Genomic DNA, 25,791 nt, shown 5'->3' with positions numbered 1-25,791 from the left:
TCCGGTTTTCACACTTTTATTGTAAAGCTCGGGAATAATTACACGGGTCTTTCATTGACAGCTCAGCAAACAAACCGGAAACGAACCGAACCGGAGGGGGTAGGGGCGGTGCCTGCGCATGCTCGCGGCGAGGGGAGGGAGGTCAGAGAAAGAGAAAGACAGAAAAGACAGAAATCATTACAAATCAACGGGATTGTGCTCGCAGCGCCGGGGGGTGGGGATGGTGTGGGGGCGGGGCCCTTCCCGGGGGAGCGAGGCGGTGGGAAGTGGCACGAACCGAAAGAAACACGACCCCGAAGTGGGCACCCGACGCGCCCAAACCCCCCCCTCCCCAACCCTCCCACCCGACACACGAGAGAGACACGGCCCCCCTCCCCACTCAGATAACCCGAGGAGACACAGTCTCCCCTCCCCATGGGCAGACATACCCGCCCTGGAACCCCCTTGGGCGAGACGCCCCCCCTCCCAGAGAAGTCTCACAAGGAGATGCTCCCCTAAGAGACTTTCTCATGGTCAACACAAGCCCTCCCAACACCAGAGACAGCCCCCACCCAGGGAAGAAATGGCTCCAGGGGGCCGCGCTCTGGAGAGAGTGGTATCCTAGAGCCCCTAGGAGAAAAGACAATTCAGGGATGCTCAGCCTCATTCCAAGTGCTGCAGGGCAGACACTCCCATCGGAGAGATGGGGGTCAGAGACGTCTCTTCCAGGGAGCCTCAGAGACAGCTCTTGCCTGGAAAAAGAGCCGGCCCAAGACTGACTTGTCTTAGGTACTCCCAGGAACCCTGGGAGGAAAACAGGCTCCCTAGAGAGCCTGGGTAGGGAAGGGAGACATGTTCCCATGGTCCCCAGTGGGAAACCATGTCCCCAGAGACTCCCAAGGGGAGACATAAGAAGAAGGGAGCCCCCAGGTTCCAGATGCCTAGAAACAGCTCCCCTCCTGATGTGAGAGATGCTTCTTCAGGGACCCTAGGAAATATGTCCCCACATACCCTTCTCCTACTAACAGACATGCTCTGAAGTAGAGAGATGGGGACCAACTTGGTCCCCTCTAGGAAGACACTGACTGGGTCAGGCTGGGTTGAGGGGGGGGTCTCCTCTGGCCAAATGTCGCCTATTGGTACATAAAACTGTACGCGACACAAGGCATTGGGGAGGGGTTTCACAGACCTAGGACTAACAAAGCTAGTCCCTAGTGCTGTCACCCACCCCCTGCCCACCTTTGGTTTCACCTCTTGAGTGCCCAGGTGGTGACAGACTCAGTGCCCTTACCCCAACCAGGGGGTCAGGACCCTGCCTTTGCCTGTGGAAGGACTTCTGCTCTGTGCTTCTGAGCCCTCCCAGCCATCTAGGCTACCCCCTCCCTTCTGGCTTCTCCATTGTGCAAAATGTTCCTCTACCCTCCTGCTCAGTGCTCAGGAGTCTCCAAGGCCAGGTCAGGGTACCCAAGCCACCAGGGGCTTCCAGTGGGAGTCTATTGACCCCGGGATGCCTCTTGGCTGGATTACCCTCTCCATTGAGCAGATGTGCCTCATACAATCTATCTGTCCAGATCCTAACTTTCAGGACCCAGGACAGCCCTCCAGGCCACTGCCCCACTAGCCGGGCACCTCATGCTACCAGCTCTGCCACTATTGCACCTGCCCCATTTGTGCAGGGGAAAGGGGCTATGTCTTTAACAAGCCCCATGGCCCACTTTCCGGGCCTCCCCCAGGGATGGGAGCCTTTGGCTAACCCCTAGACCTGGCTGTTGTCACCTTAGCCACCCTACCCACTGCCCTCCATAGAAGGGCTGTAGTTGCCAGGGCCACCACCCTAACAGTGCACTCCTTCCCAGCACTGTTACCCCAAAGACAAGTGGGGGTAAGGAGGCAGAGAATAGGGTGATTTTACAGCCCCTGGCTTTTCTGGGGGTGGGAGTAGGGTCTCTGGGGTTACAGGAGTCAAGACTCCAGCAGCATAGCTCCCAAAGGCACCAGACAACCCAGCAGCCTGTCCACCCCTTCCACAATGGGCCACCCTCCCCAAGCTTAGACTAAGTCAAGTGGGAGCCATACCCTGAGTCTCCTGCCTCCCAGCCTGGGCCCTTGGGGAGCTGGAGAGGTAGGGGCCAAGGCAGTGGGGGCTTCTGGAAGGAAGAGAGGCTGAGGCTATGAGATGGCCACAGTGGGAAATGGGGGGGGGCTCTGCAGGATATCCCTCACACCTTGGCCCCCCCGAGGTGAAGAAAAATCCCCACCTCATCATGGCTGACTGGGCTTCTCTGACCCCTAACCTCCCCACCCCCTCCCCATGGGACCCCTGACCCTGGTGAAGGGAAGCCCAACTGGAAGAAGGGGCCTGGAGCCCAGGGTGCCCTGAGGCAGCCCTTCCCACCCCCTGAGATCAAGGCAATGGTGGTTTTACAGGCTGACGGGTCAGTCATGGCAGGGGCTGGGGGTTGGGGGGCAGGGAGGAAGCAAGGTCCCCCATATAGGAGGCAGCAACCAGCCGCCCCCTGAGCAAACTTTCCTGCTCCCAACTCACCCAACCAGGCCAGAGGCACAGTCATCCCATCCCTGTCCAGCTGCCCCCCCACAGCCTCAGGGCCCCTCTTGTGATGCTCATCTGGGTGTGGGAGGCCAGTCTGAGCGGGGATCCCCCCCCCAGGGCACAGCGCAACAGTTCCAAAAAAATAGAGATTTGTATTTTAAAAAAAAAAATTAAATAAAAGCCCAGCTCTGCTGATAGGCGAATGTTACCCCTGTCCCCACCCCCACCCACCCTTTGTTTCCTTGGCCTGCACCCCCATCCCACCACGGCCCCAGGGGTATTTACAACATGGAACAATAGAGGCCTGGGGGGGCACTGCGGCAGAGAGGAGGGGCACAGGGCAGGTCCCCCCCAGAGGGGCCCCCCAAGACAACACAACATCAACAAGAAAAGTTGCAAATCAGGCAGAAATGGGGGACATCATTCCAAGGTCCTTATATACAGACACCGCAAGACCAGCAGGGAAGGGGCTGCCCAGATGGGATCGGGCATGAGCCTGTGACAGGCAGGTGGGCCAGCCCAGGAGCAGTACTGGAAGAGGCCTTCACAGCACTCTCACCCCAATCCCCACCCCACCTTTGGTAACAACAGCCCTTCAGAGAGCCCCTGGTGGTGGAAAGTTTCCTTTGGGCATCCCCAGGGAGTAAGTCCCCTAGTTTACCCAGCTGCAAGGCTACACTGCCCTGGTCAGCCATGCAGGAAACAATGAGTTAAAGTGTGCTGCCCACTCTTGACTCCACCATCTGCCCAAAGCAAGGGGTGCTCCCTAGAAGTAGATGGAAGGGAGCCCAGTCATTGCAGAGAAGCCCTCGAGGGCATCCGCTGGGTGGAGCCCCATAGTGGGGAAGAAGGGGCTCCTTGGAGCTAAGGGGTAGGAATGGAGGAAAGGACTTGGACCCTGCATGGGGGCAAGGGCCAACGTGGTCTTGAAGCCAGTACTCCCACGGATCGGGCCCTGGCCACAGAGTCCACGCTGGAGGGAAGGAGTGGGGCCCTGGAATAGACCCAGTTGGGAGCTGGCCGGCGACTGGGGGAGGGGTGGCCGCCGGCCAGAAGGGGGCTCACAGGTAGATCTCACGCTTGGCGGCGGTCTGGGCAGATGCCGGTGTGGCTGTGGGTGGGAAGTCCGAGGTCTGGGTCAAGGGAATTTCCTCCAAGGTGGCCGAGTCCTTGCAGGAGTCATGGCTACTGTGGGAGAAGGCACTGTAGGAGGGCAGGAGGCGCACGGGGGCCGTTTTGGTGTTCCGGTCTTCCGGGGGGCTGGGGCTTCCGGCGCCCGCAGGCTCCTGCCCTCCTCGGTCCTGGTAAGGCACGAAGGTGGAGAGTTTGAGGGCGCTGCTCTTGGTCCGGCGGCTGGGAGACGACTGGCCAGGCATCCAGCATGTGTCAGAGTGACCAAACTCGCTGCACTCCCGGGTACATGTGCCCGTCATGGCAACGTCGGGCAAAGGGCGGAGGTCTGCAGGAAAGCAAGAACAGCCATTAGGGATGACAACCTCAAAAAGCTCTGCTCCATGGCCTCTCATTATCATACACATTCTGCTTCTGAACTGAGGTGCGGTTCCTCCTGCCCACCCAGCTCAGAAACACACACCCCTCAGGCAAACCCGGCCTTCCCTATCCACCTGTGTGTGGTCAGCTGTCACTATTCCGCTGCCCTCTAGGTCAGTGCCCCCCACCCCCCTTAAGTAGGTACAATTCTTTCAGCCTCTTTCCATCACTCTTCTCTCTCACAGACACTGAATCTGCCTTCAGACAGGTCCACAAACAGCTCATCTACGAACCCTCACCTGTCTCCAGACAGATTCAATCATGGAACTCCACCTTCAAATGGGGTTGAGGAAACCCCATTGTAATTTGGAGCCCCCCCCCCACACACACATATAGAGTCATGGTTATACAAATCTACTCCCATCAGACATTTCTGTCCCCAAAGACTGCACACCGCTGTCCCCAGACAAAGACTTCACATACCTTCCAAGTCTTACATGCTCCCAGCTTCCTCAGAACCCCATCCCACCCTAGCAAAGCAATGTTTTACTTTAAAGCCAAGGGGAGAAGGGGAGGAGACGAGCGTCTAGGTGGACTGTTCACACATAAGCACACACGCACACGCACACACACAAGCATACACATGCAGCCCCTGCCCACCTCACACCAGCCCCTCACCAGCCACCACCCTGGCCTTGCCCCCAGCTCCCTGCCCAGAACACCCACGGGAAAAGGAGTTGGCCGCCTGACATCAGCAGTAGCCAGTGTGGTTGCTGGGCAGCGAGAGTCTCCATGGGAACGGCTGGGCCATGAGCACTTCCTGTCACAGCTGCCCCTGTGCCGCCCTCACTCAGGGACAGCACCAGGCAGTGACCCCCCTCAGGGACATGACTGAGAAGCTCTGCCTGGAGCAGGGGCTCCCCCAGCAACATCCACCCTAGCTTGGCCTCCTGCCAGTTTAAGGTGAGGAGGGGTATAGTCTTGTTGTTAACCCTCAAAGTGCCAAAGCTCTGTAGTTCAAGCTTGGGGAGCCCAGTATTGCACAGAGCACTGGGTGGGCGGGGCTGGGTGCTGGGGCGAGTCCCATAGACCCCAGACCCCAAAGCAGCTCCCACCTACCTGGCACTCTGCCTCAGGGCCTGCTCCGGCCAGCCGGCTCTGCGCGGGCACAAAAAGGACGAGACTGGTATGAGGTCACACATGGAGTGGCAGGAGAGGGGGCAGAGGGTGCTCTGGGCCTAGGGCCTGGCAGGTTAAATGAGGCCCTATGACTCAGGGTGAAGCCTGGGACCTCTCATTTTGGGGGAGGAGGGAGACTTTGAACTGAGAGAGGTCTGAGACTCAAGGACAGCTCTAAGTCAGTCTTTCCATCCCAAGGGCTGGCTTATTTAGGGGTCCCCTCCACAGGCTGCCACAGATGCCTTCTCTCTCTCTCTCTCTCTCTCTCTCTCTCTCTCACACACACACACACACACACACACACACATACACACCCGTGCACACACACATGTGCAGTACCAGCACACTCTCACAGTATATCTTACCATCCGTTCCCACACTCACCTCTCCTCCAGCTCCTCCCTTCAAACCCCCCTAGACAGGCCCACCCACCCTCCCAGACTTCCTCCCTTGGCTCTTCCTCAACCCTCCCGCTTTTCTCCTGGAGGAGGGGGAAAGTTTATCCTTCCCTGAGTTCCTCAGAGCATCCGGGTGCGATCATGAGAACCATCATGATCTCATCTCAAATCCTCTCACTCACTTAGGAACCACCACTCCCCTTCCAGTCTCCTTGTCATTATCTGAACCTCCTGGTCACCATTTCCAGGATCCCTGTGGCCAGGAAAGCAATGTAAGGTGATGCTGAACCCAAAGGCCCTGGAGTCAGACTTAGATATAAATCACTCTCAGGTCTGTCACTTTCCAGATGTGTAACTTTGGGCAGAAATCACCACCCACCCTCCCCAAGTCTGTTTCCCAGGAATATCACAACGTTCTCATGAGTAAGGACTCCTTTACAAGTAGACATGTATCTTAAAGTATGGTGCTTGCTACAGTAGAGCTCAAGACATCCTGGAGGATCATTTAAAAGCATCATCACCCCTCTTGGATTTTTACTCATTTCTGGGGTGCCTCAGCCTGCTGATGCTCCTCACCATTCTCGGGGTGCTCCATTTCACCTATGCTGCCGTCAGGGGTGGTGCGCTCATAGTGGTCCTCGGGGAGAGCCAGGGGACCAAGTCGGGGACCCGAGGATGACTTGCTTGATGGCGTTTCAGACTCTTCCAGGCCACTGTCATAATAACTGTGCTGTGATGGGTCCTGCAGCTCCTGGGCCTGACTGGTGGCCGAGAAGGTGACACGGCGGTGAGGTAACTGTAGGGAGAGAGAGTGTTACTCTTGGCTGGCTAGCCACCTCCATGGGTCCCAGCACCACACTAGTCCCCAAGCCCAACAAGACCCTCCCAGGCCTTAGCAGCAGCCAAGAAGAGGCCCAGCCCCTTAGTAAAGCATAGGCCCCAGAAAGCACAGCCTCAAGCAGAGATGCCTCATAACTCAAGGCTGGCTTCCAGTACAGCCAAGTCCACACACTGCAAGTCCCAACACAGCATAGGTCCCACTGTTATCACAGTCCCCAGACTGACATCCCATCCGTAACCCAGCACTACACCGCTGCAGCACAGCCCTCCTGGTCCTAGCCCAGCTTCCCAATACAGGCATGGCCTCCCTTGCCTTTCCAGAGGAAGCACCAGTAAAGAGTAGAGCCCAAGAGCAGAACAGCATAGTCTCAGCCAACTCCAAACGCCAGCCTGGCCTCTAAACACCAGCACAGGCCTCAAGCTTCTCAGCTTCCTGAAAGCAGAGGACTCCTAATTCCCAAAGAGCTGCTCTGCACAGAAGAGTCTAAGTGTACCTTCTAGACTTGAGTTCCTCACCTGTCTCACTGCTCTGAAACTTGCCATTGCCTCCATCCAAAAGGTACCAACCTCTTGCATCTTGCTCCTCAGACCAAGTCTGTAGTGCTGAGGCCTCAAAGAGCCCCATCCTACTGAGCCCTCAGCCCCCCTTACAAATCCATTCATAGAGGCCCTGGTGTGGGAGCAGATGGAGCGAAGAGAGGGAACCTGTTATGAAGTCAGACCTGTGGTGTCAGTGAACATAATTGGAACCTCTCAGTGCTCCATGTCGGGGAAGGGGCTTTAGAGGACAAGACCCTGCCTGGTAGAGCATGTGACACCCATCAAGGACTAGGAAGGCTCTTCTCCATGGAGACCCCTCTAGGAAATGAAAAGACCTAGGAGGGACTTCTTGCTTGGTGGAACCAGACAAATGTAGACTGGGTGCTGGCATTGGGAGAACGGAATGGTGACAGGCTGTTTTCCTGCCAGTAAGTTCTGTCTGCCTGCCACGGGTTAATGATCAGACCAGGAACCTGGCAACCTCAGCCTGGCACTTGGCATAGCCATCAAGCCACCCACCTGGGACCTCCACTGGTTTTCCTGCCAACCAGAAATTAGGAGTTAGGGAGGGCACAGATCCTGGGCCCCTGGAGGCCAGAGGAGCAACAAGGCCCAGGTCCTGTTGATGAGTCAACGGACTAATCCTCCTGGACAGAAGTGCCTTGTTGTCAGCTCTGTGGCCCTTTCATAAGAGGTCAAGGAAATATTCAAAAGAGATAATCTCAGGTTTGTAAGCCCACACTCCCATTCCCCAGCCCTTCTGCAACCGCCTATTAATGTCTGGGGTTTGAGGTTGGGGTTGGGGTATCAGGACGAGGAGCTTTACAGCAATAGGAGGGCAACTCACTGCTAGCCTCAACATTTTCAAAGAACCCAGATGATACAAGGTCTGAGTAACGAACAAAGTCTCTAAAACTGACCTGCACCTTTGGGGCTAGCAGGTTATACAGGAGCAAGGTCCACCTGGTATTAGTATAAACAGGTTCGAGGATGGTCCTCAAAGGCACAGGGCAGCCCTTCTCTGAAGAACCTAGTATGTGGGCAAGTCCCTTGGGCTTTTCACAGGGTTTTGTTTGGTTGGTTTTTGTTTTGTCTTTTTTTCCAGTGAAAAGCTGGGTGGTTATTCTCAACCTTAACAACTCAGGTAATTCTATCAAATCTTAAAAGACCAGGTCCCAACTCATTCCATCTCTAGTCCTGAAAGTCTTGGAGATGCTTACTAAACATTTTATGGGCTACCTACCTCTACAGACCCTCCCGGTCCAACATGTCTGAGATGAAATTATTTTTCATCGATTGTCTTTCACACAGGCAGTGAGCTCATTACTATCCCGTCACCCACACTCTGAAAACTGATACCCACCTAGGAATCCTGGGAGTTTCTCCCTCATGCCCAACCCCACTGCCTGTCTATTAGGATCTTGACTATTACTGACCTTTCTTCCTAAATTCAGCCAGATCCATCCACCTGTCATCCTCACTGCCATCCATAGTGCTCCACTGCTTCCCCCACCCCCATACAAATGGGAACTGAGCTATGGCCTTACACACGCTGAGCAGGGCAAGAGTGCCTTCTCAACTTCAGCTCCTCTGGGAAACAGATGTAAGGGACTTTTCTTCTTGAGTGACATTTAGCAATGTGTCTGGGCTCACTGTAGTCCCTCCTACACCCTCCACGCTAACCAGAATGGTCCCCTCCCACCCTTTTTGCTTCCAACCTGGTCATACTCATTCCTGCTTCAAGAGCTGCTCACACAGTGACCCTAGGCAAGAGGACCCTCCTGCCCAAATCCTACCCATCACCGACAAGCTGGCTCTGAGTTCCTATTCTCCCATTCCTATTTCCCCCATATTATATTCTCAAAGTAGGAGGAGGCATTAAAGTCAAACAAACGTGGGAAACTCAGTTACACAAGTTTAACAGGTCCAGCCTTTGTTACAGGGTTTTGCAGAACCTTTTATAGGCTAATGTGATAGCTAGTCTCTTGCTAACTTAATCATAAAGTCATTTTTTTAATTGTATAGTAGATAATGGCAGACTCTGGAAATCAGACTCTCTGATGCTATGTGCTTAAATTCTGACTCCATCAATGGCTGGTTTTCACTTATATGAAGTAACTATAATAAACTGGCCCGTGTCACAAAGTTATGAGCCCTGAGTGAATTCACATATGGTACCTTGCACCTATCAAGGCTTCATGAACTGGGAAAGAATAGCAGTAATACAAGTTCCACAGAATCGAATGTGGTGGCACATGAATTAATTCCAGCACTAGGAAGGCAAAGGCAGTGGATCTCTATGAGTTTGAGGCCAGCCAGGTATACATATCAAGTTCCAGGCCATTAAAGATTACATAATGAGACCCTGTCTCAAAACAAAACAAAAACAAAACAATAGTTTTGCAGTATGCATAGGGAAAAGCATACTATGGCCCTTCTCACTTGGCACTTAAGATTCATTCACTTGGCAACCATTTTTTCCATCAAAGCCGAGTACCATGCAGAGCCTGCAGTAGAAACTTGGCCTCTATGTTCCGATAATGACAACAGGTAGTGTGGGTTGGTAATATTCAAATGTTGGGAGGAAGTATTCAGTATGGTCCCATGGATGGGTTGAGTTGGAGCCCAGTGAGGGACAAGCCTTCAGACTTTGAAGGAATAAAGGGATCATCGAACTAGAAAGAAAGGAAGAAGCAACGGTTGCCAGGCAGAAATGGAAGAGAAAGAGTGTGAGGTCGGGAGTTTCTGGAGGTCACCTGACAGAGCCTGACTTTCAGGAGAAAGAAGTCATAATTAGATATGACCTCCCCATACCCTACTCCTCCAAACTTTTCAGGTTGTCTTTTCATTTTGGGGGTACCCCAGGGCTTTGGGGGAGTTTATAGATGGAACCGAAAAGGAAGCTGGCACCTTGGTCCTCCTGGGAGTGTCTCAAGCCTCTTTGGTCACCATGGAGATAAGTTGCCTCTGGCCTCAGAGACTCCTCCAGGGCAGGAGGCCCCTCACCCACAACCAGAGACAGGGAAGACCCAGGAGAGCAAGAAGTGAGAGACGGAGGGAGAGAGAGAGAGCTAGCTGGCAGTCCTGGCTAGGGTAAGGAGGTGAAGGAAGGGGAGGGAGGTGGTCTTGGACAGGAGGCAGAGCTAGGACACCTCATCCTATGACAATGGCTCATCTAAGCATGAGGGGACAAAGTGGGTCTCTGCAGTGTTGGAGAAGCACCTGTCTCTCCCAGGGCCCTCCCTCTCTGGAGCCCAGGCGGGTGATCATGGCGAGACCTAGACACCGGGCCAGCTAATTGCTGAGTTGTTGGTGTGATAAAGAGGGACTTGAGGGAAGATCTTGCCCTGAGGGAAGGTGGATGGTGTAATGAAAAGGTTCTCTGGCTTCACCTGGGGCAGGAAGGCTGACTGCAACCCCACACAGGTGCTCTGGTGTCTCTCAGAAGCTAGGCAGGTGGGAAAAACTGTCTTGGACCAGGGAGACAGTCTCTCATAAACATGGGCCGAGGGAGCATGCTACTGTACTCCTCCATTTGAAAGTTGAAACTCTCTCCAGACATGGAAATGGGTGTTGGGGTAAGGCAGGAGGTGACATGCTGAGATAGGCCTGAATAAAATAGGCAGGTCTAGGGAGCAGGGAGGGATAGAGGGTAGACATGGGGAAATCAAGGCAGGATTTGAGAACAAAGCTACTTCCAGTCTCTCTCGCTGCTTCTCTCAGTTCCAAGAAAATAAGAAACCAAAACTCCAAAAATAGAGAACTTTATTGTAAGGCCACATGAATAGGGCTGGGGTAGGGGATGTGGGGCCAGCCCTCCGGGGCCTGGGGATGAGGAAGAAGTTAATACACAGTACATATTAGAAGGCACAAGTGGGGAGGTTTCCCCCCTCCCCAGCAGAGTCCCCACCCAAGTTCTAGGTCTTCCGTGTCCCCTCTAAAGAAGCACCTATATAGCTGATCTCCAATAGAGACCCAGGTTTGGAGTAGTCTTCTCCCATATCCGCCTGTGCCCTTCTTTCTCCAAACCTATAAACCTGCCCATCAGCTCCACCTGAAAAACCCAGTAGCTAGCTAGTTCAGCATATTGAGATCTGACAAGTCACAGACTTCTCCCTTGTGAGGAGGGGCAGGGAAGACACAAGAAGTCCCCTATCAGTTTCCACTCAGCCTAACCCTCCATATCTGGGCAAGGCAGCAGGGTCCTTAGTTGAGGCCTCAGTACCCCGAGATCAGTGTTCCCACCTCCCACAGTTAGCTCAGGATGCTCCCATATGATCTACTTGATCATGGCAGGCAAGACACACCTGCTCTATCACTCCCACACCTCGGTCCAGATGGCCCCATGGTAGGGGTGGGGTGGGGGCTGGGGCGTGCTAAGCCGAAAGGGCTGGCCTACCTGCTTGCTGGGGTATTTGGGGGGGTTGGTGCGATAGCTGTAGTCGGAGTACTGCTCGGAGCCCGTGGACGTGGTGTCCCCAGTGCCTACAAACGTGTTTGCAGGCGGCAGGTCCTGCACCACCTGGTGCTTCTTGGAGGCCGAGGGTGACTGGGGTTGCAGCTGGATAGAAGGCAGTGGGGAGTTGGAGCGGTAATGGCGGCCCAAGTCGGGGCTGCCTGGTGGGTAGTTGAGGGGTAGGTGGATTCGGGGACTGTCCCCGGGGGCATCGCTCATTAGGTTGAACTTGAGGGACTTCTGCAGCCCAGTGTCATCTTCATCCTCCACTGGCTTCACAGGTTTCGGCGACTTACTTTTCTTCCCCTTGCTCTTGTTTCCCTTAGCAGCTTTGCCACTGGGCTTGGGGGCGTACAAGTCCTTAGTCTCCTTCTTACCAGCCTGGTAGCCACTCTTGGCCTCCCGCTGCCGGCAGTAGCGCACGAGCACTGCCAGCGCGATGAGTAAGGCGACGGCCACCACACCGGCTACAACACCAAAGAGAATGTTGCCACGCTGCTTGGAACGCTCATATTCTGGATCGCCAGCGATGTCAATATCCAGGGGCGTGTCCAGGCTATGGACAAGGAGGGTCTCTAGCAGCGTGCGGTTGGCTAAGGTCTCATTGACATAAAGGTGGACCAAGGCTGTGCCATAGCGAGGGGGCTTGCCTCGGTCGCTGACCTTCACCACGAGGCGGTGTAAGCCGTGGTGGCGCCGTTCAATTTCCTTCTCCAACGTGATGGCGCCTGAATGTGATCCAATCTGGAAGAGTCCATAAGGGTTGCCTCCCGCGATGCTATAGGTCAGCTCAGCATTGATACCAGAGTCAATGTCCTCCGCTGTCACCTGGCTGACTGTCTCACCAAGACGTGTCTGCGGGGTCAGCAGTCGGTGAGATGTGTTGGAGGGGGCAGTGATAAAGGGTGCATTGTCATTCTCATCCAGCACATTGATGGTGACACCGACGTATGCAGAACGAGGTGGGACACCACCATCTACGGCCTTCAGTTGGAAGGTGTAGGTACTCTGTTGCTCCCGATCGAAGCTCAAACTGGATAAGATGGTGCCTGTGCCATTCTGGATAACAAAGTCACCATTGTCCTGCTCTACTGAGAGCTGCACCCGGGCATTGTCCCCCTTGTCTCCGTCAATGACAGTCACCATACCCACTGGACTCAGCGCTGGCATGTTCTCCATCACTGAGAAGTTGTAGCCACTAAGCATAAATTTGGGGTCATTGTCATTACAGTCAAGCACATTGACAAGGACCGTGGCTGTGCCCTGAAGGCTGGGACTACCCCTGTCTGCTGCCACCACCTTCAGCTCATAGCTGTCTCTTTGTTCCCTATCCAGTGATGTCTTTACCCGGATCTCTCCATTCTCGGGTGAGATAGTGAAGAGCCCTTGAGCAGCTGGCTCAGGTTCCAGAGAATACACCAGTTCTGCATTAGAGCCAGAGTCAGCATCACTGGCCGTGACCTCGGCCACCACTTCACCAGGCTTGTTGTTTTCTGGGAAGGCAACTTCAGTGATGCTCTGGGTGAAGACAGGGGCGTTGTCATTGACGTCCACCACCTGCACCTTGAGGGAGTTGGTGCTTGAGAGTGGAGGGTTGCCGGAGTCCACGGCCACGATCTCAATGGTGTAGTCTTTGACTTTCTCATAGTCAAGAGGGGTGGTGGTCTGCAGAAAATACTTTTTCTTGCTGTCGCTGCCTGTCTCACTGGCCTGGCGTAGCTGGAAGGGCACATCACCTGCTACGACACATGTGACGGCTGCATTCTCTCCCTCATCTCGATCAGACACCTGCACCAAGGCCACAGCGGTCTCCTCTGCCACGTCCTCTGATATGTTAGCCATTCCATCTTGATGAGTCACCAGCCCTATGCCTCGGATCTCAATGGTCGGGGCATTGTCGTTCATGTCTTTCACGGTCACAACTACCTGGGCTCGGGCACTCTTGGGGTTGGCGCCTCGGTCCTTGGCAAGCACTGAGAAACGTAGAGTGCTTAGATCTTCACGATCCACAGGGCCCTGGACGGTGATAAGTCCGGTGTTTCTGTCCAGTCGCAAAAGGCGCCTGACAACCTCAGGTGCCTGGTGGAACGTATAGTCAATCTCTGCATTGGCACCTTGGTCCGAGTCATTAGCCTTCACCTACAGGAAACAGGGACAGGTTAGTAAGCTAGAATGCACATGCTGCTAATGTCCTTTCCCACAAGCACATCAATGATGCTAACTTAGCACCATTTCCAAAAGCGGCACACGGTAGTCTTTTCCCTAGGCCTGGCACTATGGTAGACGTCGCTAACCTATTTTCCTAAAGAGCCCAGATGCAGCTTGCAAATCCTTCTTAGTGACACTGTATCACCAGGACTGGGCAGAATTATATTCTACTCTTCATTTGAACCAGTCCACCTAAGCAGAGATGAGGAGCTAACAAGCATTTCAGACAAATGAACTGTCCCTTCCCCCAGCCTTCCGAAAGGATGAGAAAGGGTTTAAGCAGTGGAGATGGTAGCCATGCATGCACTTATGTGTGTACCTTGTATACCTTGACATACATACACAAAAGCATGGGACTGTAAGCTGTGATTTTGAGTTCAAGAAGGTGTGTTTGTTCGTGTGTGTGTGTGTGCATCAGTGGAGACCCCCAAGCCCAGCTAGAGGCCCCAGGTAAGGGGATTTCTATTGAAAGCAGCCAGGTAGAGATACGGGTCAGAAAGAGCCCAGCAGGCCCAGCCCAGCCACTGCTGTCAAACTGGGGAAACCTGTTTCTGCAACTCCTAAACTGTTGTCTGCTTCTGGCAAGGCACCAGTGGAGGAATCCGGACTGAGCCTGAGGCCAGAAGGGAGGGGTTGGTGCAGGCCACAGAGCCTGCTGGCAGCGGGCTGGGCTTCCAGCACCAAACAATGAACTGCCTGTCCCTTTGCAGTGGGCACACCCTCCCACACCAATGCCGCCCTGCACTGGGACCAAGTCTATAAAAACATGGGTGGTAATGGGGCAACAGAAGCCAGGTGAGTATGGCCATGAGGTACCACTAGTGAGGGGTTGGAAGTATTTACATCTAAACAGAATGTAATGAAGTGTGTGTGTGTGTGTGTGTGTGTGTGTCAGGGGGAGAGGGTGGGAAGGAGGAGTAAGCATAACTTGGCAGAGCCTCTAAGGAGCAAAATGAAAGCCTTGAGTTCAAATCCCTGATCTACTGCTTTCCAATTAGTTATATGGCTTTGGGCCAATTATTTAATCCTCCCAAGCCTCACTCTACACATATATAAAATGGGGAAGAATAATAGAACGTATTTCATAATATTGTGACGAAGGTTAAATGGGATAATATAAAAAAATACCTAATACTGCCTAGATCATGGTAAGTGTGCTTAACTAATCTCTCTTTCTTTCTCTGTCTGTCAATCCTGCATTCATTCATTTACCCGGCCATCTGTTTCAAAGGAATCCAATTACATAGTGCTGAGCACTAAACCGAGAGGCCCTCTCTCCACTGTTGGACTTCCATCCTTCTCCTTAGGAAAGGAACTCCATCCATTCCTGTCAAGGCTTTTCGACAGGGAAGACTCCTGGTCAAGGGCTCCCAGCCACCTCGGTGTCCCTTTGAACCCTCCCCGTCCACCCCACTACCAGGGTTTCTCTGTCCTGGAACTCACTTTGTAGACCAGGCTGGCCTCAAACTCAGAGAGCCTCCTGCCTCTGCCCTTCACATGCTGGGATTAAAGGCGTGCGCCACCTCCACCCCTTCACACCTTTGTAGGCAAACCTCTAGCTTTTTCCTACCCAGCCCCACTGTGCCCATCACCAGCTCTCTGTGGGTGATGGACAGCTCTCCCACGACCTCTCTGTCTCTAGACTGGTCACCTCAATTCTTGGCTATCTCCTCCCCCACACCGCTCATCTTTTTTCTATGACTCCTAGCTTTCCACTCCTGCTTCATTCTACTCTGCCTCTTTCCTATCCACTCTTCAGTACTGCCAGCATCTAAGGACTCTGTATGTCTGGTGTCATCTCGAGAGGATGTAAAGACAAACTATAGGACATGGGCTAAGGTGGGCTCTGACCTCAGGAAAGTTTAGAAATCTCTATGGGCTCAGCTTCCTGTCTATAAAATGGGGATAATGCTCACTCACCTTGTACTATGAGAATTAAATTATATAATACACATAGTGCATTTAGAACAGCGCCTGGCACCTAGGCTATTATTATTCACCATTCTGAATGGCTGTCTTTCTATTCTTTCTCAGCCTCATTTCTATATTCTTGTCCACCAGCCTCTAGAAAAGATAAAAACTGCCACCCACTCACTTCGGCTTCTGGACCCAGAAAGAAGGGTCTCTCAGGTTGGGTAACGGTGTCCAGGCCAGCTGATCTCTCTTTGGTTTGCTCACTTCATGGACAGAGATAGCTTCAGCCCATGGGGAAGGAGAAAGAAGATGGGGCTGGCAGGAGGCCAAGGGCTGAGATGACAGCGGGAGATACACCCACCTGTCTGCAGGGACGCTTCTCTGCTCCCTCCCAGGCCTCAGCCCCACCAAGCTGCTGCCCAGCCCCTGGGGCAGTTCCCATGAAGAAAGGTGCTGAGAACTTTCAAAGAGTTACTGACCCCTCTGCACTCATCTTAAACACCACATACCAGTGGCACCCCATGGCTGGGGAAGGCGGCAAGCATAAGAACAGTCTATGAGATTTGTTAAAAGCGAGGAGCCCTCCTGGCTGACACAAAAATCTCATCGGGCTAAAGGGACCTGCCCCTGGGAAGGAGAATGGATACTCTCACGGCAGGAGAAGATGTACTGGGTAAAAGATGAATTCCTTGATCCAGTCTGGGCTAAGGAAAGGGCACTCCCTGAGCTTGGAGCAGTTTCACTTCCCAGAAGTTTCCCTAAGTTGAGTCTGACAGGGAGGTATGAGGCTCTTGAGACACTCTGTTGCTGTCATCTAAGTAGTCTGACAGTGGAAGAAAGTACCACTTCCCGAGGTGGCTGAGAGGAAGCAGGTAAGAAATTCTGCTTTGGCTGGGGCTGAAGAGAAGAAAAGGCAAGCCCCATAGCATTCTGTTTTGTTATTTCCCTAAGTGAAGGAACCTTCCACCTGCTTTTGGCAGATCCCATCTCTAAAGGCGGCTCACCCTGACAGGTTAGATGGAGTGGGCCTCTTACCTGGATGACCGAGTGGCCAATGGGACTATTCTCAGACAGCTCGGCTTCGTAGGTAGGCCGCTCGAACTTGGGAGCGTTGTCATTTGTATCAAGCACAGTGACACGAAGCAGGGCACTGCTGGCCCGTGGAGGACTGCCACCATCCTGTACCTTGATGGTGAGGTCATAGGAGTCCCAACGTTCACGGTCCAGGTTGCCCATGACAATGAGCTGTGGCTGCTTCTCCTCCTGGTCCTCGGCCACCTGCAGTCCAAATAGCTCCTGGGCCTCAGGCCCAGCCTGCAGCTCATAGGATGCTACACCATTGGGGCCAGCGTCACGGTCTGTGGCCAGTGGGATGGGGAAGAGCGAGCCAATGTTGGTGTTCTCAGGGATAGCCAGGGTGATGACTGGTGAGGCAAAATTCGGCGTGTTGTCATTGATATCTTGCACCTCTATCTGGCCCTCTAGCAGACGGGGGCTGCCATTCTGCACCAGGTCTGTGATTGACACCTCAAACTCCAAAATACAGGGATTCCCAGAGACCTGGTTCTGGCATTCACGGAGCCCCTCTCGATCAATGGAGGTCTCTGTGGTGAAAATGTCTCCAGTCTTGCCATCCACTCGAAGATACGGAGCACCTACCTCTAGTTTATACAGATGACCCACATCTGGCAAACCGTAATCAGCAGCAAGGCTCCCAATGAGGGTGTTGGGCGGCTGTTCCTCTGGCACCTTGTATACTACCTGGGTGGTATGGCTGGCAGATGGAGCCAACAGGAGCAGCAGTGCCAGCAGTAAGGGGGGCAGCAGAAACCGCTGCCCCCCAGGCCCTGGGCTGGGCCTCAGATGCCCCATCCTGGCAGGCTCCAGAATCAGGAGAACTATAAAGAAGACACAAAGGAGAGGCCATCAGCTATGAAGAAGAAACTGACTCCAAAGTCTGCCAGAGCCACCCCCCACTCTCCCTCTCCCACTGATACACCATTCTCCCACAAGGAGAGTCGATCCTAACCCAGAACTGTGATTCCAGAACCCAGAGCCTCACCCACAGTGGGGTGCAGCAGCTGTGTACGACCCAGCTGGAGAAGCTGATAAAGCGACAGGCAGGTCTACAGCAGCTCCTGCCCGTGGCACGCCCTTACCCAGCTGACGTTCCCTGGGTACCGCCCCCCCCATCCGCTTTCAGCTCTAAGCTTTGCACAACCGCCTCCTTCTCATCAGCATCTCGCCTTAGTCACCCATGGTAATTACCCTGATACTAAGATAGGGAGCAAAACCCAGTGGAAGGGTTAGGCCTGGGACATCTCCAGTTGGAGCACTCGGCCCCACATCTGTAGTACAGAGCAGCATGCATTCACCCCTCAGACACCCCGGACCCTGAGAGACAACCACCCAACACCCTCACTGGAAGCCCTGCTGCTGACTACTTGCCCGTACTTCCCACCCATACTAGCTGGAGGAAGAGTATTTCATCTCTCTTTCGTGTGTATGAGGTATTATAGCCCAAATCCTTTGATTTTGACAAACAGCATCCACAATCCCCAGTTTTCCCCAATCCCACAATCGAATGGGAAAATGGCTAGTGGCAGGGCCGGGGAGATGGCTCAGTGGGTAAAGGTACCCCTCTGCCAATCCTGACGACCTGTGTTCAGTGCCTAGGACCCACATCAGGAGAGAACTGGCTCTTGTAAATTATCCTCTGACCCCACAAATGTTTTTTGTGACATGCACTCCCCCCCCCTCAGAATAAATAAATATAATAAAAGGAGTTTTTAAAAAAGAAAATGTTAAAGTTGAATAGGTGTTAGTCTTCCCTGACTTCCCCACAATTGTCCCTCAAAACACACACACACACACACACACACACACACACTCACTCACTCACACACACACACAGGGTTTCCAGCACTCTTTGTTGCCCTGCCGCCCGTGGGCAAGTGTGTGGAAGGAGTGGAGGTCAAGATTGGGGTTAGGAGAGATTGACCTTCAAATTGGCATTGGGAGCTGCCCTGGCCTGTCCTTAGCAACAGAGAACCCAGCAGGTCTAACTGGGCCAGAACTTCGATGACACCATCAGCCCTTCCCTGGTCTGCCCCCTCTGCTCTCCAGATGATCATCTGCCTCCTGGTTTATTTTATTTTGAATACTTTGAGTACTGAGAATTGAGCACGAGGCATTGCACAGGCCAGACAAATGGTCTACCACTGAGCCACATTCCCAGACCTTGTCTTGTTTTAGACAAAGTCTCACTAGGTATCCCAGGCTATCCTTGAACTCCTGACTCAGCCTTCAGAATGCTGGGATTACAGATGTGCGCCGTCACACCTGGCTTTGGCTCCTGTTTGACCCTTATCCCTGCAGACATCCAGAACCTACTCATCCCTTCCCTGCCGCTAACAAGTGCAGTGTGTCTCATACCCTCCTCTCTGCCACCCTCAGAGCCTTTCAGGAAGGGCTGTGCTGTGAACATTCTAGACTACGAGTTGCACCACCATGACCACAATAGCTGCCTCTTTCATCACCCTGTTCTGAGGTTGTCCACCTGCCCATGTTATCAGACCTGTCAGTACAGTCCGGGTCATCGGTCTCTCACCACTCCCCCCAAACCCTCAACCATGGTGAACCCTTCCTCTCTTCAAATCCCAGCATTTCTGTAGGGAGAGAGGAGGCCTCATGATCCATTTTGTTTTCCCCATTCCTTTAATTTCTATCCCAGGCCTGACAGTCATCATGCCCATCCCACTGAAGACAGGTTCTGCCTCCTCCTGCAACCCTACAATGCCTTCCTAAGCCTCTCCAACCCACAGTGACCTCTCTTCCTCCAACTCACAGCCACTTATTGTCTACTCCAATCCTAAGGCAATGAATCACTAGGCTGTCCCGGACACCGCCCGGCCCTGTTTGTTCAGCTATAGTATTGGACACCTATTCTTGTGTTCTCTGTCTCCCCAGGAAGAAGACACCAGACATTCCGAAGGGGCAAGAGGTCACAGTCTCACTCAGCCCCCTCACTCAATGCCACACTGCCGAAGCTGGCTGAAACTGGGTAAATGCTAGGTGCTCATTCGCATACTCAACAAATGCACACGAGTCACTTAAAATGTGCTAGGCTGTGTCCTGGGCACTAGAGCACAGCACTAAAGACTGGGCCCATCTGCTCTGACACTGGCTCTAGCTCAGTGACTGTCAGTGTGCTGGGTTACCTCTGTGTACCCACTTGGCATATGTAAGACAGACCCTGGGATGTGACTTCAGCCCCAGCAGCCTACTTCCTGGAGCAAACAATTCAAAGCTTCATTTTTTTTTTTTTCATCTGTCAAATCGAGACGATACCATGTATTTCCCAGTGGGTTTGAGTTCATGTGGGCTAAATGTTTATAATGATGTAAGCACTCAACAAGTGGTCTTTTCTTTCAAAGCACTTAGCACGTTTGTAGTTACTGGCTTATTTGAAAAATTGGTTAATGTTTGTCTTTCCTACAGGACTATGAGGAAAGAACATGTCTTGAGGTAGGGTCTCATACACTGTAGCCCAGGCTGTCCTAGAATTCGGGACATGTAGTCTAGGCTGGCCTTACACTGGAGACTCTTGAGAGCTGAGATTACAATTATAGCCCTCTAATTTGTTTCCTGTGTCATCTAGCATCGGACCCAACACACAGTAGGCCTGAAGAAAGCAATTCTTGTGTAGTGGGGGTTATCTTAGTTCCCCGGGTTTAGCTCTTGATGGCTTTGGTCACCGGCTGACTCACCTGCCTACTTGCCAATTCCCGAGGAATCTACTGGGATAAAATGCAAATCTCCATTCAGATTCAACTCTGTAGTAGAGAGCTCAGCAAATGTTCACCACATGTACAGATTCCCTGGACAACTGAAACAGTTCACCTTCCTTGGGGAGCCTTCCACAAGTATAGACCCCTCCGGAACCTATGAGGTCATCATCAGATAAGTGTACATGCCCCTTCTCCACCACAGCCCACGCTCTTAAGGAGGAGAAATATCGTGACGCTCCAAAACGTGCCTCCAGAGGACTGTCCAAAAAGCTTCCCCATCCCCGGATCACGAGGAGCTTGTGTTTCAGAGGTCACATCACCTTGGAGAACTACACAACACCATCAAGCAGGATTTTTCTAGCTAAATGTCTGTTCACAAAATTAGGTGGCAAATTGAAGGGTCAGTGGTCTGCCGAAGCCACGGTGATTTATGGGCACTCTGATAGCTAAATACTTACTATGCCTCTCACTCTACTCCTATCTCCGAATCACAACCTGAGACACAAACCCCTCAATCCTCCTAGGCCTACTTCCCTTTAAGACCTTACTTTGCCTCTAGCCAGGCACAGTCCAGAAAGGCTTTTCACTGGGTAAGGCACAACCCAAGGAAGTTCTGGGGATAAAGACAAGTGTTAAGGAGGGCTTAGGTCCTTGAAGTACTTGGAGAGTTCTTCCAAAATAAGGATTATCTGGCCCTACCCTTAGGAATTTTGATTGGAAGGTGATATCTGGAGAACCCCCTAGGCAGTTGTAATACAAAGGTCTGGGAAAACAACCGTGAGAGACACTAGTAGAAAAAAGGGCTTAAGCCATGCAAACTATATATCATCACATACATCACCACCCCCCTCACCAACAAATTAAGGCTCTACCAGTGCACTGCTAAACATTCTAGTAAATCCTGTCATTTGAAATTGATATTACTTATTATTATAGCACTCTCCTCAAACCTGTTTTTTTTTTTTTTTTTTCTTTTTTTCTGTTTTTCAAGACAAGGTTTCTCTGTCCAGCCCTGGCTCTCCTGGAACTCAACCTACAGACCAGACTGGCCTTAACTCAGAGATCCATCTGCCTCTGCCTCCTGAGTGCTGGGCTTAACGGAGTGCCCACCATGCTCCATCCAGGCTCAAAACTATATTAAACACGCTAGATCACAAACGGTCTGAAAAGGTGGGATCTATGAAAGAGCATCTCTTCCCAGCTTAAAGACTGGATTTGGAAAGACTCAACAGAAACCTGAAGCTGAAGTATGGCATTCCCTACATTTATTACCTCTCACTCAACCCTGGATTGCCAACCTGGCCTGACCAGGAGGGAACCTAAGCTTCCAGCAGCTGTAGAGTCATGTGACCTGCCAGGAAGGGCTGGGAGAAGCAGTGAAGAGGCCTTTTCACATCCCTACCCCCAACACTACTGAACTTTGTCCCAGGCGGTTGGTGTGGGGAGTCATTAGTCTCAGGAGGTGGCCTTTGAAGTGATTAGTACCTTATCTGCCTGGGCTGCCTTCCTAGGGAAGGGTGCCTCTCCACCCAGTGACATGTGTGCCCAAGACCCTGACAAGACTGGCCCTAAGTAGAGAAAGGCACGCTGACCCGCCGCCATCAGGATCGAGGAGCCAAAAAACCATCAGAGGTATAGGAGGGAGGACAAGGGGTCAAGAGTCCAGAAAGGTAGAAGGAAACCCCATCTTATGTCAACATCTGAGACACAGGAGACATGAGGTTCCTTGAAACCTTCCACACCAGTTTGGGAGCAAGGTTCAGTTCTTGCTGGCTGCTGTGAAAAGCGCTTTCACTGTTCAGTGAGTAGGTCAGCTCTGAAGCCCCTGACCCCCACACCTGCCCCGAGCACCATTACACAACAGTCGCTGGTGCCGCAAGCTCAGAACACCAAAGTACAAAGGGAGGATCGGAGAGCCTGGGCGGGAGGGTAAGCAAGCAAAGCTGCACGGGGTGGAGCTACTCGGGGCTTCCCACAGCGACGTGCACTGTTCTTCTTCCCTATCTTCCTGAACCGGCTATTAGCCTCTGCAGGCTTCCAGGCACCTGCGTTCTTGAACCAGATTGCGGAGTTCAAACCCTCACCCCAACACTTCCCAGTTGTGTGACCTTATTTCACTATTATCAAATGGGGGCTGGGGGGGGGGGGGGAAACCTGACTCTTGGGCAAGCAAGTTGACTCAGTGGATAAAGGGGCTTGTCCCCAAGCCTGACGCCCATAGTTTAAATTCCTGAGGCCTACAGAGTGGAAGGAGAGAACTGAACACTGAAAGTCATTTTCTGACCTCCAAATGTGTGTGTGCACACAGATAAACTAGACAAATAAAGGTAATGAATTAAAAAATAATCTGCCTCTTGAAGTTATTTGGGAGAACTAAATGAGATCAGATACACTGCAAGACAGATTAGATACTTAAGTCTCCCAACCCTGTGAGAGAGCATTTTACTCCACCACCGGGCACATAGTAGGTGCTCTCTGGCTCAATGAATCAATGAATGAATCTGCTAACCTATGAAAGCAAAGATAGTGTGTGTTCTACTACTGCACCCACAATGGGCACTGGGAAACAGTATCTGCTCAATACATCGTTTAACAAAATCCGGCTCTACCTTTGTTCCTGGCAGGGGCACCTCTCACCCCACATCAGAACCAGAACCTGGATTCCCTCTTAGCTCCTCCCCACCCATGCAGGTCTCTTGCCCGGCTCTCTGCATAAGTACCCAAGGCTGCGAGATACTCCTTTACAGCTAGTGCCTTTTAATATGGAACTAGAGATGGGGGAAGAAAAGGAGCCAAGACGAGATGAGGCTGCTACAGAGTCCCGACCTGATCCTCCTACACTGTTTTTCATCCTTTCTGAGGTTTCTTAGATTCTCTCCTGGAACCCATCCTCTGCCCTAACCTAGTTATTACAGGTTCCAACACCACCGCGGACCCCCATAACTCAAGAAAGTAGCACCCTGGTACTCACACACTAGACCTCTAAGGCTGCCACAAATACCTTCTGGGTTGTACAGGTCCAGGCAGCTCGTGAGGGCTGACCGAGAGCAGGTGCTGGAAGAAGCACCGCACCTTCCAGCTCTAAGTCCTGGGTTTAACCAGCGTGCAGCCCTAGTTCCTCACCTTCTTGGTCAGTGAGCGCTCTCCGCACACACCCAAGCACGCCCGAGCGCCTCCTCCCAGAGGAGGCCTAGTGTGTGCACGTGTGTGTTTGTGTGTAGTGGGGGACGACGGCCGCTCCTAAGGCTTTGGTCGCCATCCCCGCCCCCACCAGGGAGACGCCTGGCCTCCTGGAGCCCAAGGTGAGACTAGGTGAGGCGCAGTATAGTAAGAACTCTCTTAGGCCAAGCGGCCACTTGCGGCCCTCGCCTTCAGGACCGCCGCGGGGAATCCCTCCTCTCCCGCATCTCCGGCCTCCGCCTAGGTCCCCCACAAGCCGGCGCCGCCGGGAGCAGCACAGCGGGCGCCGGGAGGGGGCAGGGAGGAAGCCGGCGCCGGAATCACAAAGCCGCGAGCCTGGCCGGGCGGGGACATTCTCATAAAACCGATCCTCTCAAGGCGGCAGATACTAGGGTACTTGCCCTGAACTCAGTCCTCGATCGCCTCTGTGTCACTCGTCTTTCCTGCTGAAGGAATAGTTACCCTCTCTGTTAGGGAAACTGAGGCTAGAAAGACTCAACTACCAGAGAGTGGCCGGACGAAGAAACGAGAGTCCCATTCGCCTACCAGTTTTTCTTCTGCGTATGCTGCGGTCTCTATTCTGGCCCCAGGGCTTTGTCGGCACACCGGACTGGCCAGCAACCGGGCCCCGGTAGAGGGGCACCCAGGTGTGCGGGACCTAGGTGTGCTAAGGACCCAGGGGGCTCGGAGGAAACAGTTAAATGGCCCGAAAAAGGTCTCAAACACCTTCTCTAGTATTGTGCAAAGGGATCTAGGGCCACACAGCTTCAGGGTGGCGGCATGGTGCGGCCTGTCAGGTCCAGCTTGTTCCCGGAATACCCAGCCGGTCAGGCCCCGGAGTGGAAGTGGGGGGAGGTGTCGCCGAGAAGCCGGTCTGGCCGGCCCGGGGGCTCCGGTTGTGCCGATATTTACAATAACAAAGTCCCGATTGAGGTGACAGGGCTCTGGGTGCTCTCTAGGAGAGCCTGGAGGCTTCTCCCGAGGGAATCTGGCCAGGGAGAGTGGAGTGTGGTGTGTGTGTGTGTGTGTGCGCGCGCGCGCGCGCGCGCACGCTGCGGAGTGTAATGTGACACTGTTGGTGTAAGGTGTGTGTGACAACCAGTGTTAAGATGCTTGAAGCAGTGGGTTCTGTTTGTGAGGCGCTACTGTAGGTACCTCTCTGCTAGGGTGTGTGCTATCAAGGCGTGTTATGAGACATGGCTGTGTATGTGTGGGTGCAGTAGAGAGGGGCAAGCAAGACCTGTGCTGTATACCTATGTCCTGGCCAAGGAGTGGGCAACCATTTATGTCAGGGTGTGTTCCTTCAGCGGTATGTGTAGGGAGCTAGGTTTCAGCGTTCATCTGGCGAACCGAGGCAGTTATATTCGAACAGGAAGGCACGAGGTTGTGTTTGTGTGTCTGGCATTGCTCAGTATCACGCCCGATTGTATTGTAGCTATCTATGACCACGGGTTGTGTGTCCCCGCTTGCTGATCGTGCAGGCGCCGAAGCAGATTCTGAGCTGGTGACTGTGCCCCAGTGGGCGCTGGTGTGCGGGAGGTATGTCTGTGCTCACATATGTACGGATGAATGTATGTGGGTATGTGTCTGTGATGTGGCTCTTCCAGGTGTCCCCGACGAGCTGGAAGCGCCTGAGTGAGCTGAGCAAATCGCCCAACAAGTGTGTGTGTCGTGGATAATGTTCCCAGCTTCCCTGGTCCTCCGGCAACCCCCGGCTGAGCTGAGGGCCTTGCGCTTCCCCGAAACCTTCTCCATTCCGCGCGCTCCTGGAGACTCTCATCCCCGCGGCTTGGAGCGCGCCCGGGTGCGGACGCCGGGGCTGGGGTCCAACTCCGCACCCCCTCCCTTCTCTCCGTTTCTTACAGTGGACCTTGGAGGCAAGGGAACCCCAGCCGCAACCCCCCACTCGGTGTCCCAGCGGCCTCCGCCTCAGTCCCGGCGCTCTGGGCATCGACTGGGCCCCGGTCTCCTCGCTCCACCGAGCGCCCCTCCCTCAGCTCCCGCCGGCCATGGCCGCTCTGGGCCCCGAGCCACCGCCGCCAGATCCTTACCCGCCTCGGGGCAGCACCGTTCGCCCGCCCCGCTGTCCGTGAGCCGCCGCCGGCCCCGGCGCGGGCTGCGGCTCTACACGGCTGGGGCTGGCGCTGCGGTTCAGGCTCCGGCTCCGGCTTCAGCTGGCTGTGGGCGCAGCAGCCCGGCGGCTTCGCGTCCTCGCCGCGCTCCCGCTCCGCTAGTGTGTGAGGCGGCAGCGGCGGCGGCGACGGC

The 25,791-nt window shown here is 53.5% G+C and overlaps 1 protein-coding gene across 4 annotated transcripts; it reads right to left on the bottom strand.

The window, feature by feature from the left end:
- On the bottom strand, positions 1-25,791 carry Pcdh1 (protocadherin 1). Of its 4 annotated transcripts, XM_076912749.1 has the most exons (6): positions 25,578-25,791; positions 16,592-17,454; positions 11,378-13,573; positions 6,175-6,394; positions 5,141-5,179; positions 3,779-3,989 (listed from the first exon to the last, which is right to left on the bottom strand). In XM_076912749.1, the coding sequence occupies exons 2-5, from the start codon at positions 17,426-17,428 to the stop codon at positions 5,154-5,156; spliced, it is 3,279 nt and encodes a 1,092-aa protein (XP_076768864.1). In that variant the 5' UTR covers positions 17,429-17,454; positions 25,578-25,791; the 3' UTR covers positions 3,779-3,989; positions 5,141-5,153. The 4 variants fall into 4 exon arrangements, with proteins under 4 accessions (XP_034373927.2, XP_076768863.1, XP_076768865.1 ...); XM_034518036.2 differs by lacking the exon at positions 5,141-5,179 and having other exon boundaries at positions 1-3,989; positions 25,578-25,790; XM_076912748.1 differs by lacking the exons at positions 5,141-5,179; positions 25,578-25,791 and adding an exon at positions 24,073-24,271 and having other exon boundaries at positions 1-3,989.

This window comes from Arvicanthis niloticus, chromosome 14 (genome assembly GCF_011762505.2).
Source record: "Arvicanthis niloticus isolate mArvNil1 chromosome 14, mArvNil1.pat.X, whole genome shotgun sequence".
NCBI lineage: Eukaryota > Metazoa > Chordata > Mammalia > Rodentia > Muridae > Arvicanthis > Arvicanthis niloticus.
Note: the sequence above shows the minus strand (reverse complement) of the source record. Positions and strands in the feature narration are given on the sequence as shown.